Source organism: Tachypleus tridentatus, chromosome 3, assembly GCF_004210375.1.
Source record: "Tachypleus tridentatus isolate NWPU-2018 chromosome 3, ASM421037v1, whole genome shotgun sequence".
In the NCBI taxonomy this organism is placed as follows: Eukaryota; Metazoa; Arthropoda; class Merostomata; order Xiphosura; family Limulidae; genus Tachypleus; species Tachypleus tridentatus.
Window position 1 is genome coordinate 104,517,782 of NC_134827.1, and position 22,161 is coordinate 104,539,942.

The 22,161-nt window shown below is 38.5% G+C and overlaps 1 protein-coding gene across 2 annotated transcripts in view; it reads left to right on the forward strand.

The window, feature by feature from the left end:
* LOC143247660 (LIM/homeobox protein Lhx9-like) overlaps positions 1-22,161 on the forward strand; it is an 84,144-nt gene that overhangs the window by 46,459 nt on the left and 15,524 nt on the right. For both annotated transcript variants that reach the window (XM_076496039.1, XM_076496040.1), the window contains exons 2-3: positions 13,646-13,995; positions 17,918-18,366. In XM_076496039.1, coding sequence (XP_076352154.1) covers positions 13,817-13,995; positions 17,918-18,366 — 628 coding nt within the window. In that variant the 5' untranslated portion in view covers positions 13,646-13,816. The remainder of the gene's footprint in view (positions 1-13,645; positions 13,996-17,917; positions 18,367-22,161) is intronic.

A 22,161-nucleotide genomic window follows, 5' to 3' on the forward strand; every position in this document is an offset into this window, starting at 1 on the left:
AGCTGGCGTCCCTCAAGGAGGTGTGGTGAGTCCTATTCTCTTCATCATGTATATATGCCACTTAAAGATCACACCATGGATACTTAGTCAGTAGTTCGCTGATGATATAGCAATCTGGAAAAGTGCCCTAACACCAGCAATAGTAGCCACAAACATACAACCGCAACTAAACAGAATATGCGAATATTGTCAAAAAATACAGAATCAAAATAAACACGGCAAAAACACAACTAGTGATATTTTTAAAGTCAACGAAACATCAAAAGTAGAATCACAAATTTGCATGAATGGAGCACTTCTCAGACTGCTACATCCTAGGATTAACGTCTGATTCTAAACTTACATGGACAAACCATATAAATAATATAAAAACTAAAATTTGGCGAAGAACAAACCATGCTAGGAGTCTGACTGATAAAAACAGTGTAGCAACAACTGAAAACATCCTTAAAATATATAAAACACATATAAGACCTGTAATAGACTATGCAGCTCCAGTATGGATTAATGTAAGCAAATAACAATTTAAAACCAAATTACAGTCATTACAAAATACACAACTTACGACAGCATATAGAGTACCTAGAACCATCTCTTCAAAGTTTATGCATAAATATTCAAACACACAAACAATAACAGATAGATTCACATAGTACAATAAAATATTTTGATAAAATTGGGAGAAAAATGAACTATTATGCGAACTCGACGGATACTGCATATATGACGAAGATGACCCTAAACACCACTCCCTGAATAATTTATATATTTGGTCATTAAAATAAAATTATAATATATAATTCAAAAAATAAATAAAAATTAAACGAAATAGATAAATAAATAAAAATAATAATTATATAATAATAATCAAGCACTAAAATAAAAACAGGCCACCTGTGAGCTAGACATTAGTGAAGAAACTGATGGTGCAACATACATGGACATTACCCTGAAAGGGGCTCGAGTTATTGTGGATTACTCTGGTCCTCGTGTAATAATTATTAATATACTAAACAGTTCACACTAACAAGGAAAGAGAAGGAGGAAGAGGTCAAGGGTCCCTGACCCCCCTGGGTATACACACATATATAACCAATCAACGAGAGAGAGAAAACTGTATCCGGCCAGCCTCTTGTCTCACGAGTTTTACAGAGCAGTCCCTCTAGTGGCACAAAGGCATATCTGCAGACTTACAATGCTAGAAACCGGGTTTTGATGCTCTTGCTGGTCAGGGCACAGATGACCCATTGTGTAGCTTTGTGTTTAACTTCGAACAGACAAACTCACAGGGAATTTCTTAACGAAAGAAACTAACAACAAGAAAGAGAAAATCAGCTCTGAGTCCTTTGTAACTAATCTGATACGTTAGAGGCTAGTAGTAATACATCAGTGGATTGTAACAAATCTGATACGTTAGAGGCTAGTAGTAATACATCAGCTTTTATAGTTACGGTGGAACAAAACAGTGAAGTGGAAATGTTGAAAAAAGAAACATAACTTTGTAAATAGTGAAACATATAAACTGTTATTTACTGGACGGTTTCAGTGGATTCAGTTACTAACTGTTCAGCCATCACGTGTTACTCGGTATTAAAACATAGACAATTACCTCTGGCAACGGTTAGGGAATCGAGGAATTTTTTTGCCTGGTGGTTACTGGTGAACGATGAACATTCGTTTGCTTGTTCTTGTGAAGCTGTTAAGGGGCTATGTATGGAGGAAAATCCTTAATTTTGAAATGACAAACTACAGGGAAGGCAGCTTGTAAACATCACTCCACAGTCAACTCATGGGCTACTCTTTACCTATGGGATTGCCCGTCACATTTTAACACGCACATACACACCCCGGCTCCCATGATGAGCATGTTCGGGAAAGGGACTCGAACTTGTGACCCTCAGATAGCGAGTCGATCACTCTAAGTATTAGATCATACCAGGATCAGTTCAACGTAAGACTGTAATAATGGTATTAGTAAGAACGAGCAGAGAGAAAAAACACATCATAGGTGAAGACCACAGGAAGAAAACACATCATAGGTAAAGACCACAGGAAGAAAACACGTCAAAACTAAAGACCACAGGAAGAAAACACATCATAGGTAAAGACCACAGGAAGAAAACACATCATAGGTAAAGACCACAGGAAGAAAACACATCATAGATAAAGACCACAGGAAGAAAACACATCATAGCTAGAGACCACAGGAAGAAAACACGTCATAGGTGAAGACCACAGGAAGAAAACACATCATAGCCAGAGACCACAGGAAGAAAACACATCATAGCTAAAGACCACAGGGAGAAAACACATCATAGGAGTGCCTCTTTACTTTGTAGGCCTATCAGTAGCAGGGTGTTCCCTTCGTATAAGTTTCTTTGCATCTGAGTTATAGCATTACGGCTTATGAGTCGAATCACGTTCACGTCCCACAGATTCAAAATCAAACCGTCTCTGCTCGCCTTTGCGACAGTACAGAAGAAGTGTCATCGATAAATGTATCTTTTAAAACAAACAACTACATTCCAATTCTGTGGTTTCATATTTTGTTCCTCATTACGAGAGTACAAAGAAGTTCAATGTTGTTGTTTTTTTTTTTGTTTCGTAATAGAGACAGGGGTGGGTTGGGGAAAGAAAGCGAGGTGCAGTCTCCAGAAGCTGGTATTCATAGAGATGACAGGAAACCCTTGCTTGCGTGGAAACAGGTCGCTGTTTAATGATTCTCTTTCGAACTTTCTGGAAGTGTTTTGACGCATAGAATGACATAACTAATTATGATTACATGGATTACTTACGAACTCTTAATGGGCAGCAAAATAAACACTGATTGGTGCTTTCGAGTAGTCAATGATATCAAAGATAATAATTACGAGGACTATTAAGTGTTTAAGTTTACGACATTCGAATCGACTGCTGAGTTGCATAAGGTTTGTCAGCGTCGTGTCATAGGCGAAAAGCCTCGTCGATACTGGATGCAGGAGATATAGATATTACTATATGTTGTTATTCTGTCGATAGTTCTAATGGACATCCACCCTGGGGGATGAACTTCATCCACTATCCTTCTCCAAGTGGTCAGGTGGTCAGGGCGCTCGACTCGTAATCTGAGGGTCGCGGGTTCGAACCCCCGTTATACCAAAGATGCTCGCTCTTTCAGCTCTAGGGGCATTATAATGCGACGGTCAATCCCACTATTTATTGGTAAATAGTAGCCCCAGAGTTAGAGGTGGGTGGTGATGACTAACTACCTTCCCTCTAGTCTTACACTACTAAATTAGGGACGGCTAGCACAGATAGCCCTCTAGTAGCTTTGCGCGAAATACAAAAAAACAGACAAACAATCAAATAAATAAATATATATACTATATAAGTTTGTTCACTTTGCATATTTTAAGAGTAAAAGGACGAAAATTCACCCTCTGAGGAATAAGTTTAAAAACCAAATTAATATAAATAGTGTGAATACACGTTGTCAATACTAAATATCCCTAAAAGTTGTGATTAAAATTTTTATTTTAAGAATACATTGGCTAGCGTTACTAAACTTTGGAGTTTAGATACGCTTATAAATTTTATGGAGGACATTACCATGTAGGCCTAAATATTCCTAATGTTCAAAACACGATTACGGAACTTTTAAAGAACTTACCAACGAAGCACGCGTAATTACACGTAATCCTTTGTCATTTCTGTAATACGTTTTAAAGAGAAACTTCGGACGCAAACTTAATTAGTGGACTTCTATTTCTTCAGGAATTTGTGCAGACGAATATTACTAATAAGCGACGATAGAGGGCTAGTTACCAGCATAATTCAAAACTAACTCCCTCATGCAAGCATTAAAATATTAACGAAAGGATATTTTGACGTAACGCAGGGACCGCAAAAAATTTATGGTTTGGATACATCATCTAAGATGTTTTGTGTTTTTTTTCGTCCACAGCCTACACTGCTAGAGGGCGTGTTTCTTCATGAATCTATGTTGTTTTGATAATTGTTGAGGTTTATAGGTGTACGTTTATCGGGCGTGTCTTATTCAGTGCTGTCTTCCCGTGACTACCGAGATAACCATGAGATAAGTCCTAACCTCTCCTCCACTTTTACCTTTATAAACACTCAAGAACCGGTGACACTTCAAACCGTTTGTGGCCGAGCTTTTCTCTCTTTTTAAATTGTGTTTTATTTTTTTATTTATGCGATGCACGAGCGTGTAAACCGGTGAGGTGTTGAATAGGGGATGAGACCTATCATTTTTCTGTTTGAAGCACGTGAGACATTAGCACGAAGAAAAGGGCGTAGCTATGTATATATAAACTGGATGGCACTCATGAAAGTGATTGTCAGTGTCTTGCATTTTTTTTTTAATTTACTCTTCTGCAGCAAAATTTAATAAATTACAGTTTAATTAAATTGTTATTATTATTCGCTACGGTACATCGAATGGCTCCAAGTACAAACTTATAGCTCACAGCCCCACCTATTGACCAATGTGAGATCTAATTACAGCCGCGGCTATTGAGAATTCCTTCTTGTTTTCGTTGTTTGTTTTTTGCTACTACGTATTGTAGCGTATACGGATAGAGTTCAGTATAGGCAAAGAGTTCGATGAATGTCCAGTTCAGTGGTTTTTAAACTATGTGTCGCAGGGGGTGTCACGCACATCAAGATAAGTGGTTTAGGGTGACGTCAGTGAAAGAAAGTTTTTTGTTTTTTTAATTCGTTTATTACAGGCTGGGTCCACATATCCCATCATATTGAGTAATATTAAGTGTTTGCTTAGAATACATTCGGTGTAAAATGTATCTGTTCCTTTTAGATTAAAGCCACTATGGGCCGTATGCTGTGTCCACCGTGAGGAATCGAACCCTGGATTTTAACATTGCAAATCCGTAAACTTACTTCTCACCCATTCGGGAAAGGACAAAGTAGGTGTTAAAACAGCGGGGTGGGGTGACTGTAGCAGAAATAAGTGGGATTAAATCAAATAGTGATCGTATGTTATGGCCAGGTGGTGAGGGGGCGCTCGACTCGTAATCTGAGGGTCGCGGGTTTGAATTCTCGTCACTCAAACATGCTCGCTCTTTCAGTTATAAGTTTCGGTCAATCCAACAAGTCGTTGGTAAAAGAGTAGCCCAAGAGTTGAATGATAATGACTAGCTGCCCTCCCTCTAGTCCCACACTGTTAAATTAGGGACGGCTAGTGCAGATAGTTCTCGTGTAGCTTTGTGAGAAATTAAAAAAAAAACACAAAAAGCAAACTTTTTACAAGATACGTGCCATAAGTTATGATGCTATTTTTTCCATCTAGTGGGATTTGTTTGAACTACATTAAAAAAGAACTGAAAGAAGGAAATTATGATTTGCGATCAATCGATTCCATGATTCAATGTGTAATTATGAAATTAATTTCCTTAGTTCTGTAATATTTCAACTTAAGGCGTAGAACGCCTATATAGAAATGACCTTGTGAAGCTTTCTGTAATAGAATTAACACGGGTTATGTCCACATCCTCTGTTGATGTGCGTGTGTTTACTCATAGCAAAGTCACATTGGGCTATCAGCTGAGTCAACCGAGAGGAATCGAACCCATGATTTTAGTGTTGTAAATCCGTAGACTTACCGCTGTACTCGCAGGGAACCCTCAGAGGAGAAACGTTTCTAGCGATGTTTTTTATTTCGTTACATAAAATGATTTCAGTAAGGAAGATATAAAAATGGAAGTTATAGTTAACGATGGTAACATAATTTTTTAATAATATTATAATTTTAAATGTTCAACTAGAACGGTACTTGAATTTTGCGGTTTCTACCTCTCCCCCCTAGCGAAATATTGACCAGTGTGAAGACAGCCAAAGTATAGCATCACTTCCCTTGCTTATTTGTTTCTGAATTTCGCGCAAAGCTATACGAGGGCTATCTGCGCTAGCCCTCTCTAATTTAGTAGTGTAAGACTAGAGGGAAGGCAGCTAGTCATCACCACCCACCGCCAACTCTTAGGCTACTCTTTTACCAACGAATAGGGGGATTGACCGTCGCATTATAATGCCCCTACAGTTGAAAGGGTGAGCATCTTTGGTGTGACGGGGATTCAAACCCGCATCTTTTATATTAAGAGTCGAACGCCTTAACCCATCCGGCCATGCAGGACCCCACTTCCCTCGCATCAAGGGTTTTGTTCAGTTCTTTGATTCGATCATGGGACTGACTGCCATATTTATAACGAGCCCACAGCTTATAATGAGAAACGGCTCAGCAGCATCAAGTCTCGAACTCTGGACACTTCGATCCACAACCTTCCATCAATATTTATACATTTAATAATGCACATCATTGATGGTTTGGTGCTTTGTACACCACAGGTATCGAAATCCGAACTTTAGCATTGTAAGCCTGGAAGCCTACCGCCTAGCCACTGTGTGGCGGTTCAGTTTTATTGATTATCTTTGATTATCAGAAAACAGGCTAACTTTTTTTTTTCTTTGAGAAACTCAATTGACAACCGTTTTACGAATGTGCTAAGGTGACCACATCCTTTAATAAACAATGAAATTCGCACTTATTTAAAGCAACGATATAAAGAAAATGAATCCACAAATCCACACTTGCTTATCCTTCCAGACAATGGCCGAATAAATAGTTTTTGAGAATTTTCGCGGAGAAGACACGGATTCGGGTGTTTCCATGGTATGTTTACATTGATGTCACTTACTGCATGAAACCACGTGGTGACTCAACCGTCTTTATTAGTCGTAAGAGACCACGTGGCTACTCGACCCAACTTATTAGCTGAAATTTATGACTTGGACTTTGATGTATGGCGCCAAGCCATTTGCTTTTCTGCAGGGAAAGCAGAAGGGTTTGTTTGCAACCAATCAGTGGCGTAAGTCTACCTTAATATTTCCTGCCCCTTCACGTTTAAAATTCTAATACCTATAACGAATCGCCAAAAGTTAGCCCAATAAAAAACAAACAAAAACGTAGACTTCTTGTAAACGCGGTCTAGACTCTAGCATACAAACTTTCTCGGCATCCGTCTCACCTACAAGCTCGCGCTTATTGTTGATGGCTGGGGTGAGTTATTATTCCAGACGTCAGTCCAAAACATTCCGTGCTCTGAGGTGTGTTCTCTCTACGGGATTAGAACACAACATGTACTTAGAGGCTGATAAAAGAAAACAAAAAGGACTGTACTTTAGCATGCGTTTTCTTAGGTGTTCGTTAGTGTAGCGAATAGATTTCTGGTATCTTAGTCGAAAGAAACACGCGTAATGTTATTGAGAAAAAAATAGGAACATATTTCGCAAACTTTTAGGGTTACAGAAAAACGCACAAAGATAGTAGAAAATAAGTACTGATAACAAAAACACCGTTTCATTCAAAAGCTGACGAAACGTAACGTCAGGTTTCTAAAAGACGTTGGTTTCATGGTGTTACGTTTTTGTAAATATACCAAGCAAAATATGTGAGGTTCGTGGTTTATATATTTGTAGATGTACCGAGATAATCATGTTAGTTTTTTGATTACATATTTATAAATACACCACGCTCCTAGGTACGTTTGCTTGTTTTTGAATTTCGCGCAAAGCTACACGAGGGCTATCTGCGCTAGCCGTCCATAATTTAGTAGTGTAAAACTAGAGGGAAGGCATCTAGTCCTCACCATCCACCGCCAACTCTTGAGCTACTTTTTTTACCCACGAATAGTGGGATTGACCGTCACATTATAACGCCCCCATGGCTGAAAGGGTGAGCATGTTTGGTGTGACGGGTATTCGAACCCGCGACTCTCCAATTACCAGTCGAGCGCCCCCTAACGACCTGTCCATACTGGATCTCTCTCCAGGATGAATTGATTAAACTGAAACATTAGATGTTGTTTTTAGGGCTATATATTATATGTTCTTCAGTAGAACCTTATGAAAGATTCAGAGGCCCCTTACGTCAATCAACTCAACTAAACCATTCAATTTACCAAGCTATAAGTAAAATTACACAGTAAATGCACAGTACTTTCGAGCGAAAAAAAAAGTTTTACCTGCCTCTCGAAGGCTCACGTTTGAGCTTGGTGGCTTATAACAATAAAAGTTTAGATTCGATACCAGCAGTGGTTAAAATGCAGATAGCCTATTGTGTAACTGCGCTGCGCTTAAAAGCGATCAACCCTGAAATCTAAACCTATTTTGAAGTAGGTCAATCAGTGGAAACCACGATATCCCGACAGCTTTGTTATGTCCACGTAGATCTTAAGTTTTTCTATAGCTGACAGTTGACAGACACGTAGGATTTTGGGTGTTTATATGGACCCAGGAAGAGATACACCCTCTAAATTGGATACCACGAGTCTTCGATAGAAACTGGCTAGCCTTGTGAATGATTTAACAAAGTTCCAGTTAATTTGTGTTTTTTTTTTGGTGTTTTTTTCCAAAATGGCAGATATATCATCACGGGTATAACAAAACTATGCTAATTTTTATGCATCGGTTGTGATAAAAAAAACAACGCACACACACACTTCCTCCATCCAACAAATTTATTTGGTTATTTAACTTGAACAAGAAAAATCAAATGTGTTAAAACTTAGTATAGGCAACTATTATATTTTTTTCTTGTTCCTTCTGTGATTTTTCTTTCGAAAGGGCCATGTATGAACTAAACTGACATCACTTGGTGACGTCAACTGGTTTTGTGTGTGGGTGTTTTCTTATAGCAAAGCAACATCGGACTATCTGCATTGTTCACCTAGGAGTGTCGAACTCCTGATTTTTGCGTTGTAAGGCCGAAGACTCACCACTGTCCCATCAGGGGACAGTCTTACGTGACCAAGAGACAAATAATTACACGTCGAGATTCGTGATGACGAGAAATCTACTTGATGTAAAAATGTATCTCAGGACGGCTGGACGACTTCGGGTTAACAAAATATAACCTAAGAAGGTCTAAATGCTTTATTAGTAAAAGTGTTAATATCCATACCAGCCGTTCTGAGATACACACAGAGATGTTTCATAGATAACTAGATAGTAAAAACATGTTTCTAGAGCGCACAAATCAGTTTGTAGAATTAAACAGAAGTCCACACAACGCACGCTTGATTATTTCTGTACCAGTAAACTGTGAAGTAATGAGTTTCTTGAATTATGAAGTGTACCAGATGGTCATCTGTTTGATTTATCTTAATACACCAGGTATGATATGTTAGTACTGTGCTAGTCAGTTTGACTTCAGTTTCCGTCCGTTGTAATACATTCTCTTTCAAGTACTGAAAGGAAGCGAATAGTGTAAACACTCCATGTTGGTAGTGTCAGGTCAGGAAGGTCAAGTGACGTGGTAAAGTTGTATTGTCTTTTTAATAAACACTCCATGTTGGTAGTGTCAGGTCAGGAAGGTCAAGTGACGTGGTAAAGTAGTATTGTCTCTTTTAATAAATACTCCATGTTTATAGTGTCAGGTCAGGAAGGTCAAGTGACGTGGTAAAGTGGTATTGTCTTTTTAAATAAATACTCCATGTTGGTAGTGTCAGGTCAAGTGACGTGGTAAAGTAGTATTGTCTCTTTTAATAAAGACTCCATGTTTATAGTGTCAGGTCAGGAAGGTCAAGCGACGTGGCAAAGTTGTGATATTTCACAGAGGTGACCAAAGTGAAATCATTGTCACCCCCTCCCTCCCTCAGTGGCACAGCGGTAAGTTTGCGGACTTACAACGCTATAAGATGGATTTCATACTCGTGGTTGGCACAGCAGAATTAGTCCACAGTGTAGCTTTGGACTTAATAACTGTCAAAGAAACAAACAACCAAGCAGCAGTAGCTGCATGATGCTGTGTTTACTTATACAGACGCTAGGTATCGCTGTAGTGAAACCAAACTCAAACCTCATGGAAAGCAATGATTGCATCAGAGAAGAATTTGAAAGGTCACGATTTCCTATGACCTTTGAGTCATAAAAAGTTGTAATGGTGCCAAATTATTGATAGCAAGTTTTCATCACGTAACCTAAGCCTAAATATTTATTTCTCACGTTTTCAAAACAACAAGTTTCTAATTACAAGCTCGTGTTTATCCTAATCATTATCATAAACCGTGATGATTAATTATATTGATTTACCCAGCATGCAATGGCTGCTACTCTGTCCTCAGTATCTATCATGGCATTACTTTAACTAACGAGCTACAGTAAACGTGTCTCAATCCGTGGGTCAGTGTTATATTACTATGATAGTTTTTCTTGGTTTGAGTTCATTTCTTGAAAAAAAAACACAGAACAACCCTTAGGAGCTTACAATGCTACATTCCAGGGTTCGATTCCCAGTGTAGCTTTGCTTTGTTTGTTTGTTTGTTTCGAATTTCGCACAAAGCTACTCGAGAGTTATCTGTGCTGGCCGTCCCTAATTTAGGAGAGTAAGACTAGAGAAAAGGCAGCTAGTCATCACCACCCACCGCCAACTCTTGGGCTACTCGTTTACGAACGAATAGTGGGATTGACCGTAACATTATAACGCATCTACGGCTGGGAGGGCGAGCATGTTTGGTGCGACCGGGATTTGAACCCGCGACCCTCGGATTACGAGTCGAATGCCTAAACACACTTGGCCATATAGCTTTGCAACCATGAAGCTTTTGTTAATTACTAATTAGAGTTATTAGATTAATAACCGTCAACTAATCAACAGTTAGTCAACTAATAGTATAAGCTATCAACTAAGACATGCAACAACCGATATCAGATCTCCATTAACATGACCGGAAGTACGTGGTCATTTCATTTGCTTAGGTTGTCTTTTCCTATCTCACTAACATATTGCCAAAGAATTGGAATAAACTCCCGTAGTTGAAACGAATAAACTTCATACGTTCGTCAGGCGATTCGTAACAAATAAATACATACCAATAGGACGACAACGGATTTTGGATGAAATAGTGAATCGGTCGGAACTCTCAGAAGCAGACAGAAAATAATCACTGTGTCACGGGCGCTCCTCGTGAAACACGGCATGTCATTGGCTGTGTTTCCAGCATACTTATAAGCGTTCATATATTTATAATTCTGTTAATATTACATCGTGACCCGTAAGTCACGCCGGTGGACTTCGTCACTTATCTATTTATCTGTTTGTCTATCTATTTAACCACTTACCTCTCTATCTATCCGTCTGTCTGTCTGTATAAACTATATCTATCTACTTATCTTTCTACCTTCTATCTATTCGTCGTTTTGTATAACTGAGTGTTCTTCGATGTTTTTGAAACAAATATACACATATATATATATATTGTTATATAACGCAAGATCAAATATATATATATATATTGTTATATAACGCAAGATCAAATATATATATATATATATTGTTATATAACGCAAGATCAAATATATATATATTTTTATATAACGCAAGATCAAATATATATATATTGTTATATAACGCAAGATCAAATATATATATATTGTTATATAACGCAAGATCAAATATATATATATTGTTATATAACGCAAGATCAAATATATATATATTGTTATATAACACAAGATCATATATATATATATATTGTTATATAACACAAGATCATATATATATATATATATTGTTATATAACACAAGATCAAATATATATATATATATATTGTTATATAACACAAGATCAAATATATATATATATATATACATTGTTATATAATGCAAGATCCAATTTTTTTAAGCGTTTTATACTCATGATTCTATAACAGTCCACTATTTATTTTTGCGAGCTGCAGAACGTTTCTGAGCTGTCATCGTTTCGTATTAGTTTCGCTGTGTTCTAAGTTGATAACAAGTCTAATGAGGATCGTCTCTGGACTGGAGCTCCGGTATGGACTTCTCCTCTGGAAACTCTCATGATTCAAGATTGTGCCCACTTCGAGGTTTCACATACACACCTGCTGAGTCCGTCTAGAAAGTAAAGTGGTCACGTGATTAACCCATTGCTCCCCACATTAAGTCGGGTAGAGTTTATTATTGTTGCATATTCAACAAGTTTTCCCCGACACAAATCACTCACGGGTGAAAAGTTACGGCTCCCTACAGTTGGAGAGCGAGCGAAGGAAACACGACTGCTGTAAACATTCCTAGTCGTTAGGTCTGATTGCCAGGTTACAGATTATAAACGGACTTCTCAGGACTACGCACGTATCTTATCTAAATTTTATATCCTCCACTAATGAAACACATAATATTGAAAGAAAAGAATTAGGGAAAGCTACAGGTAGTTAGACTGATAGTCAAGGGTATGGTTATAAGTAGTTACGGAACGTGTAAGTACAGTCAGAGTCAAGGTCGACAAGGTAGCCAAACATATAGGTTTGGTTTCTTTTGAATTTCGCGCGAAGCTACACGAGGACTATCTGCGCTAGCCGTCTCTAATTTTGCAGTGTATGACTAGAGGAGAGACAGCTAGTCATCACCACCCACCGCCAACTCTTGGGCTACACTTTTACCAACGAATAGTGGGATTGACCGTAACATTATAACGTCCCCACGGCTGAAAGAACAAGCATATTTGATGTGACAGGGATTCGAACCCGCGACCGTCGGATTACGAGTCGAACGCCTTAACCACCTGGCCACGCCGGGCTAAACATATAGATAAATACAAAAACAGACAACTCATTAGGCTAACATATACAGGCTGGAACAATCACACACACACACACACACAGATGACTTTAATTAACTGTCTGATACTTCTTATTGCACGCACACAACCAATCACAGGAAGGTAAATAAACCCAAAATAAACACGTTCCATATTTCATCCGTTTCTTGTTACCCCCTGTTTGGACTTACACACAACGGTGCAGTATTTGAATAATCTTTAATTCTATAGTAATAAATACTATTCGCATATATGTTTCTCTACGAGTGGGTTTTCTCGACATCACTGATTATAGTAATACTGTTGTAAGCCATTCTGTTACTAAAATGGAAATAGTTGTTGTTTTTTTTACGATAAAAACACTTTGTATCGCACGTAGAAAATTTTCAGCTAATTACATAAAGCTGAATTACGGTGACAAGGAGACAGTTACGTCTTTCTGTGGGATATCGTATACATGAGACATTGAAAATAATTAAACAGACGTTTTTGCATTCTCAGTTTTGGTCCAAAATTTCGCCCATGGCTACTGTATACCGTTATCTAGACCTGAGCTGATGGTGATTTTTATTGTTTACATAATTTGTAAATGTAAATATTCTAGTTACCACAGCCTTACAGTTCCATATATAACAACAAATTAATGTTTAAAAGCATTATGTAAGTCTCACTTGTGTAATTTTAAGATGGTACTAATTGGTAAATAATAATCTAACTTGCTAATGTCGGTTTTCAAACAGTGACCAGTGGTCGCTGTCAAAGTTCCTGGTTAAAAACATTCAGTATCATTTGTTTATACACACGATCAGAGATGATACAACTTTAACTGAAAAACAAACAAACCTGTGTTCTGTATTATGCACGTTGTACACACTGAAAAGATCCTAGTTGCCATATAGACTTATTTGTTTACAAGGATGTTGCGTATTTTGTTTACTTAGCGCTAAGTAGCGTTTATAACGTATTCACTTTGTTTCCCAGGCATTGATCGGTTTCAAATCTCTCTTCTGTTTCAGAGTGAACGAAATCTGGGAGTTTTTTTTCCGCCCAACGAAAAATAATTGGCTGTAGTAGGACTGTTCTTACTGTACGCAGCTAACTACTATGATCCAGAACTTGATTCCGACTGGAATCGGGAAGTGAGTTAGGATAGTTCGGTGTGAGGTCTGGATGAGACAACGGGTAGCATGGCGGCGATATGTGCGGGCTGCGGCGGGAAGATCGCGGACCGTTACTACCTCCTGGCCGTAGACCGACAGTGGCACGTCCGTTGTCTTAAGTGTTGTGAATGTAAACTCACACTGGACTCCGAACTAACGTGTTTCTCCCGGGATGGAAACATATACTGTAAAGAGGACTATTACAGGTAAGTGGTTGTTGTTTGTTTGTTTTCTTTTAGCAAAGCCACAAAGACTATCTGCTCAGCCCACCGAGGGGAATCGAACCCCTGATTTTAGCGTTGTAAATCCGGAGACATACTACAGGTAAGTGGAGTTTCCAAAACTCTGTATAACCTGTACTTTTAACTAATGTTTAGTAAAAAACACGGCAACAACAAAAGTAAGTTGTGTCCGATAATCCTCAACAGAAATTCCCAATAAACATCAAGGCGAAATATTTTAAAGCCGGCGCTAACACATGTCTGCCCATACTGACGCTCAACATTGTAGAAGGTTTCTTGAAATGTAGTTGAACCGAGCATCAAAATAAGGTTTGACACGCGTGATTATTTTCAATATTCTGTTGTTTAAAGCAAAACGGTGTTTACAAACTAACAGAATACGTTAGAAAAACCTTTACAAATCCTCGTGAAATGTACACATTAGAGTGGTTCAGTTTATACCAATTAATATTGTCTAACATTGACCTACAGTGGAATAGACAGACGAGTAACAAATGAAATCACCGGGTAAGTTCCAAACATTTCAACAGATCAACGAATCGAGTCTGTTGAGTTTGTACTAACTTCGAGCAATAGGTTCGATTAAATGTCTTTAAAGTATTTAAAGTTTCCTGTTGTTGTTGTTTTTTTTTCGTAATAAACGTGCATATCGCTAAAGAATAGTCATGTGTTACAACTAGCGTACTGGCATAAATTATTGCGTTAGGATTAGAGCAAACACACCTATGGAGAAAGCTTTGTTTTTATAACCTGAACTGCCAGCTAATACACCAGATTTGCGTGTTTGTCCACACAACTTATAAATTAATAATTGCTTACAAATGAAATTTGAATTAAAATACCTTTTCCCACTATTAAGAGGGTCACTCATGGCTAGAGAAGTTTTGTGGTTTGTGTCCCAACTACTAACTGGAGTACCCGTCTGTTGGACGAGCGAAATAAAAAACCTCAAACTCGTTTGAAACAAACGAAAGAACATTTTCTTTCTTTTAAACATAATAAACGTTAAAAGTGCGATAAAAATACATAAAGGTACAATACTAAAAAGAAAGACATAGCGTTTTCAAGAATTCTAAACAACAGTGGTTAAGTAGTTCGTTCTAAGCCTGAGAACACAGGTAATTTTTCCAAAATTAAATGGGGGTCCACCCCCTGCATTTCTCATGTCGAGCCGCCATGATTAGGTGGTTAAGGCAAACGATTCGTTATCTGAGAGTCACGGATTCGAACCCCCCATCACAGCAAACATGCTCGCCCTTTCAGCTGTGGGGGCGTTATAATGTGACGGTCAATCCCACTATTCGTAGGTAGAAGAGTAGCCCAAGAGTTGGCGGTGGGTGGTGATGACTAGCTGCCTTCCCTCTAGTCTTACGCCACTAAATTAGGGACGGCTAGCGCAGATAGCCCTCGTGTAGCTTTGCACGTAATTCGAAAACCAACCAACCAAATAAGCAAATCCTGATGCCATCCTGTATCATGATGTCAAGGTTGGTGGTGATTAATCAGATGTCACAAACACGCAGAAACACATTGATGTTAACTTATATAAAACATGTTTATCTTTCAGTTATTCAGTTACAAAAGATTATTCGAAAACGTCATAAAAATTTCGGTTCCATTTAACGACATACAAATGGGTAATGGTGAATATATTTATAAATTAGGGTTAGGTATTACATCATAGTAGTCAATACGATGCCTTCGCTGTATCGCCAAACCTTGATGTTTATATAAGGGTCTGTAACTCAGCTAGCATATCGCCTCAATTATTCATATCGATGAAAACTGCAAGATAGTTTCAGCGCCTCCTTCTGAGCACAACTGAAAATACATCTTGTTTTAACAAATATTATATTTATCCTTAAAGGTAAGGAAATAAAAGTGTGATTAAAACAATTGAATATGGTATGTCAAACTTCGTTCGGAGGTCCAGAAGTCAAACAATCCGAAGTTCGACACGTGATTTCGCTGAAAAAAAACTCTGAATTTTGAGCTGTGGGCATGTTTTAAAAGTGACAGTCAATCATGCGTAATTTTGTTCAAACAGCATCAGATACTGCTGGTTGGCTGGCGACTGTACTTGACCACTAGGTGTCTCTAACACGGCCGTCTTGCCTATGTACGCACAAGTTGCCATGGAGATTCTATACTTTTAAATCAACAGTCGCGTAGGATTTTCAAAGTTTTTAAATGTCAGTCATTTCACACAACGCTAGAAAAACAAAAAACACGTCGTAAATTATATTTTTAATACAACTAAGAGGTCAGAATAAGCTATTAAATGTCAAATCATAATATTACACAACAGTTGAGATATGTATGACAACTATATCTGAAACAGGGGCAGGAAAGAGTCGTATCACAATAATTACAAATTAACATGTGACACAGAATAATTAGAACCTATTCACACGTCTTAATATGTGACACATGAATACAGGGAGGGGAAATGACACAAAACCAAGCACCAGCCCTTGCTCATTATTTCTCCGAAAGGGTCCGAAGGCTACCTGGAGGAATCACCTGTTTCAACCACTCGCACCAGTAGTGTGTTGTCTGTCAGTCAGTTAGTAGACACTAAAATAATTTAAATAAGAGAAACTTAACGTCGTAATCTGTTCTGTCGTGTTGTCATTCAAAAATGCGTATGCCATGAATCACGAGAAGAATTATGCACTCTGTAGGCTGTAATATCGCATAACGTACGAACTTCAAAAGCAAGAAATAAACAAAATGTTTGTTACTCTCAACTTTGATTTTTGTTTATTCATGAAAAGAACACTTTTGGGAACCCTGCAAATGTACATCTAGGTTAAAGGTTAAGTTCAGTCTTTTTTTCTCTCATATGTTATCGTCTTCTCGTAAAGACATTAAAATATCAATTTATATAAAGAACGCTTCATTAAAATAAGATAATGAACATTGTATCCCTAATGTTGTATCATCAAAATCATGGATTCGAAATGGTCTCAGTGTTAAACTGGACCTAAACAGACCAGTGGATTCACATTTTATCATCGTTTGTGTGTTGTTCCATCCAGTTCTCAGTTTATGTTGTCCTAGAACCAAGCAATTTTTACGGTTATATGAAATATAATTATTTTATTGTAAAGGACTGTGTAATATTTATGGTTGAGTTCGAAGACATTTGGAATTTATACATAATACCGTGGCTATCTTAAATGTAATTACCTATTCGATCTTTCCAATTGTGGATTCTTATGATTTGTCTGACATGCATTTACCATTTAAGGACAGTTCGATTATTAAATAAAAAAAACCGTACAACTTATACATATAAATGTTTAAGCTTCGGAAAATATGAAACATGCCGTTTGGGGTTTAAAGATTTATTTAATTGTTTTCAAATTTCGCGCACAGATGCACGAAGGCTAGCCGTTCCTAATTTAGCAGTATGAGACTAGAGGGAAGGTAACTCATCAATATCCACCGCTGATTCGTGGGCTACTCTTTTACAAACGAATAGGGGGTTAACCGTCGCATTATAATGCCCCTACAGCTGAAAGGGTGAGCATCTTTGGTGTGACGGGGATTCGAACCCGCATCCGTTAGATTACGAGTTGAGCGCCTTAACCAGCTGGCCATGACGGACCGGTTTAAAGGAAAACCATTTATCCATTTAAAGAGACCCCAACATTTCCTTATTAGTGAGTCAAATTAATTAGTTTAAGATTTAATACAAGAATACATTATATGGTAGTAATGGAAGCTGATCTTGTATCTCGCTGCTTCTTTAATATAAATTAAACAAAATTATTTGTTTTTTATTTCACTTCTATGCCATACATAAATGTTCAGGTCATCTTCTAAAATATGAACGACTTCTAATTTTTATGGAAACTAATTGTAATTTTTTTTTTTGTAGGATGTTTTCCGTTAAACAATGCACACGGTGTCACTTGGCCATCACTTCAAGCGAACTGGTAATGCGAGCACGTGACTTTGTCTATCATCTACATTGCTTCACTTGCGCCACCTGCAACAAGTCCTTCACTAAAGGAGAATATTTTGGTTTGAAAAATGACGTCATATACTGCCGACATCATTACGAACTGTTGATACAGTACATCTATCCATACGGTTCTCAAAGTAATGATCTAAATACTGCCACCAGGTGTCCACCCGAATACAACCAACAAGTAGTGTACGAAGACATTGTTACTAACAGCAGTTCTTGCCCATCTAACGGTCAGGAACTCAATGGATTAGGCCTAGCCTGTCACGCGTCAAACACGGAATCTTCGGTCGTCTCGTGCGCTCCAACAAAAGGAAGACCGAGAAAAAGGAAAGTCGGTAGCTTGATTATAAACAGAGGTATGTATCGTAGCATTGTTGAAATCTAGTTTTCTTTAGGCTTAATTGTTGTAGAGTTTCCAGAAATGTTATTTTTGTCGGTGAATCAATGTAAAAAAAATTACGTATGGTGAAGGAAAACATTATCATTAATATTCGAATAATGAACACGTGTTCTACGTATGACCATAAAAATTGGGAGAGCCCAGCATAGCTATGTGGTTAGGGCGCTCGACTCGTAATCTGAGGGTCGCGATTTCGAATTCTAGTTACACCAAATATGCTCGCCCTTTCAGCCGTAGGAGCGTTATAATATTACGGTCAGTCCCAATATTTATTGGTAAAAGAGTAGTCCAAGAGTTGGCGGTCGGTGGTGATGATTAGCTGTTCTATCTTTATGATCGTACATTAGGGACGGATAGCTCAGATAGTTCTCGTGTAGCTTTGCATGAAATTCAAAAATAAACAATCCAACAGGAAGAATACACATTGATAGCAACGATCTTCAAGTATTTGCCTACATAGAAAAATTCATTTAACTTTTAATTTGTTATTAAGCACGAATCTACATGAGGGGTTGTCCATACTCTGCTCAGAGCGGGTATCAAAACCCTTTTTCAGGGTTATAAACTCTAAAATACATGCGTGATGAGTTGTCGTAGACATAAGCTATCTGTTCAAATTAAGTACACATCTTATGTGTCCTGTAAGTTCACAGTGTTTGACGTAAAATGTACTGTCTCAAGTTCCGATTCAAGCTTTAACAGTATGTTGTTCAGGGTTACAAAATTGATTTCAAATACTGCGCATGCTCACAATCTATTTTTGAGGCGTTTCACCTCTGATAGCCGACAGACAACAAATAAATGGAACTAATGAACACATGTTTACTGTGACGCTGAGGGACTTTGGTACAGAGACTCTTTCTTTTAATTAACCCTATGAAGTAGAACTTATAAATATGTATAACTATTGCTTTGTGACGTCATAAACTCCAACTGAGAAATTATTGGTTGTAATTAACGTTAATAAGTACAACTAATAAACAGACACTTACTGTATGGAGACATAATCGACCCTGGTGGAGAGTTTTGCTGGAAGTTAACTTTGATAAGCAGAAATAATAAATACAACTTATATCCACTTTCCAGCCATGGCAAAGCGGCTCAAAAATGGTTCTGATTTTTAAATTTTTTCAAGTGTAAACTTTTAGCTTATAGTTCAGTCATCTCTTGGCCAGTTTGAGATGTAATTACAGTTTTGGGCTCAGGAGGTCAAACCATATCGATTTCGATTTATGTATTTGACCAAATCCAAAATCTCATAGATTAATTCACTTTAATCCTGTCTAAAATAATTTCAAGTGCCGCGGATATTGAGGATTCTCTCTTGTTAAAAGTTTGAGAGACGACTGGTTTATCGTTATGAATCTTAGTTTTGTGGTATTTTGAACGTTTTAATATAAGTCAAAGGATTTTTAACTTTATATCATCACGTGTTTTTTTCTTAATTATTTTCAGTTAATTATGAGCGACGAAACTCTACATAGCAAGGCTTAGTTAGAAGACGAAAGTTTTCACCATTTGTTTGTCTTACTTGCTGAAGTTTCCTTACTCCGAGAATGACCAGAAATACCTTTTCCGTCCAAACAAACAGTCTGCCGTCTTTTAAACATCTCGTGCACGTGGCTCGAGACGATGCAGACGAATCACTGCAACTAAAGTAATAAAACAATAGTATTCATACGCGTTAAGAAGAAATCTTCAAGTTAACCATTAATATTCTGTAGTGTGACATAAAACATCACCTCAGTGGCTCAACAGCAGGCCTGCTGCAATGCTAAAACCAACGGTGGACAGAGCACAGATAGTCCATTGTGTAACTTTGTGATTACCAAAAATTAAACTAACGACATTAAGCTCAGACTACACCTTCGTATTGTATAACCCGCTTGTTATCTCTCGGTTATGAAATGAAAATTAAATTAACCCTGAGAGTTTACTTGATGTGAAGTAAAAAATAAATTAACCCGTGAAAGTTTATCTGGCGTGAATCAAAAATTGTATTGACCTTTAATATTCAGAGTAAAACCCTTCTAACACTTGATGAGGGTTATCTGAGGTAGCAGTGTGAGACTATAAGGAAGGAAACTAATCATCACAACCCACCGCCAATTCTTGGGCTACTCTTTTACCAACAAATAGCGAGATTGATCATCACAATATAACGCCCCCAAGAGCTGAAAGGGTGAGCATATTTGGTGTGACAGGGATTCGAACCTGCGATCCTCAGATTACGAGTCAAGCGCCCTAACCACTTGACCAAGTTGGCTTCCTCCTTCCTTCTCACATACACACACAGAAAGAGAGATAAAATAAGATATATCCAAAGTATACGTCTGAAACTCTTGGTTTTTACGGATAGATTAAAATATTCGAAACTTTTCCCACTGTGAATAAAAATAAATAAATAAAACTCGACGTATCATGAAACATATTAAATAATCGTTAAGCCACGCGGCAGGTTAGAGTAACAAATGTACTGGTAGTGCTGCTCGACAACCACACTACTGACTGACACACGATTACAGCATCGAAACCGGGGGCGCTTGGTAATGCTGCTCGACAACCACACTACTGACTGACACACGATTACAGCATCGAAACCGGGGGCGCTTGGTAATGCTGCTCGACAACCACACTACTGACTGACACACGATTACAGCACCGAAACCGGGGGCGCTTGGTAATGCTGCTCGACAACCACACTACTGACTGACACACGATTACAGCACCGAAACCGGGGGCGCTTGGTAATGCTGCTCGACAACCACACTACTGACTGACACACGATTACAGCATCGAAACCGGGGCGCTTGGTAATGCTGCTCGACAACCACACTACTGACTGACACACGATTACAGCATCGAAACCGGGGGCGCTTGGTAATGCTGCTCGACAACCACACTACTGACTGACACACGATTACAGCACCAGAAACCGGGGCGCTTGGTAATGCTGCTCGACAACCACACTACTGACTGACACACGATTACAGCATCGAAACCGGGGGCGCTTGGTAATGCTGCTCGACAACCACACTACTGACTGACACACGATTACAGCATCGAAACCGGGGGCGCTTGGTAATGCTGCTCGACAAACACACTACTGACTGACACACGATTACAGCATCGAAACCGGGGGCGCTTGGTAATGCTGCTCGACAACCACACTACTGACTGACACACGATTACAGCACCAGAACCAGGGGCGCTTGGTAATGCTGCTCGACAACCACACTACACTGACTGACACACGATGACAGCATCGAAACCTGGGGGCGCTTGGTAATGCTGCTCGACAACCACACTACTGACTGACACACGATTACAGCATCGAAACCGGGGGCGCTTGGTAATGCTGCTCGACAACCACACTACTGACTAACACACGAATATAGCATCGAAACCGGGGGCGCTTGGTAATGCTGCTCGATAACCACACTACTGACTGACACACGATTACAGCGTCGAAATCGAGGGCGCTGTACCACCCCACTTTTACATATTTGACTTGTATGGCAACTGTAGATTACATACATTTTCTGGGGTTTTATTCCCACACCATCCTTTGGCAGCTTCTTCTACTTTCAGTTTCTCATTAAAATATCTGCGCACACAGCGAAGCACACCCACTACAGTGTTTGTTTGTTATTTTATCCAGGGTTAAGCCCTTACGTAAGGGAATGTATGGTATCTTCGATGCGGATGAAAGACAATAAAATTCAGACCTTCCAATAATAAAATATTGTTG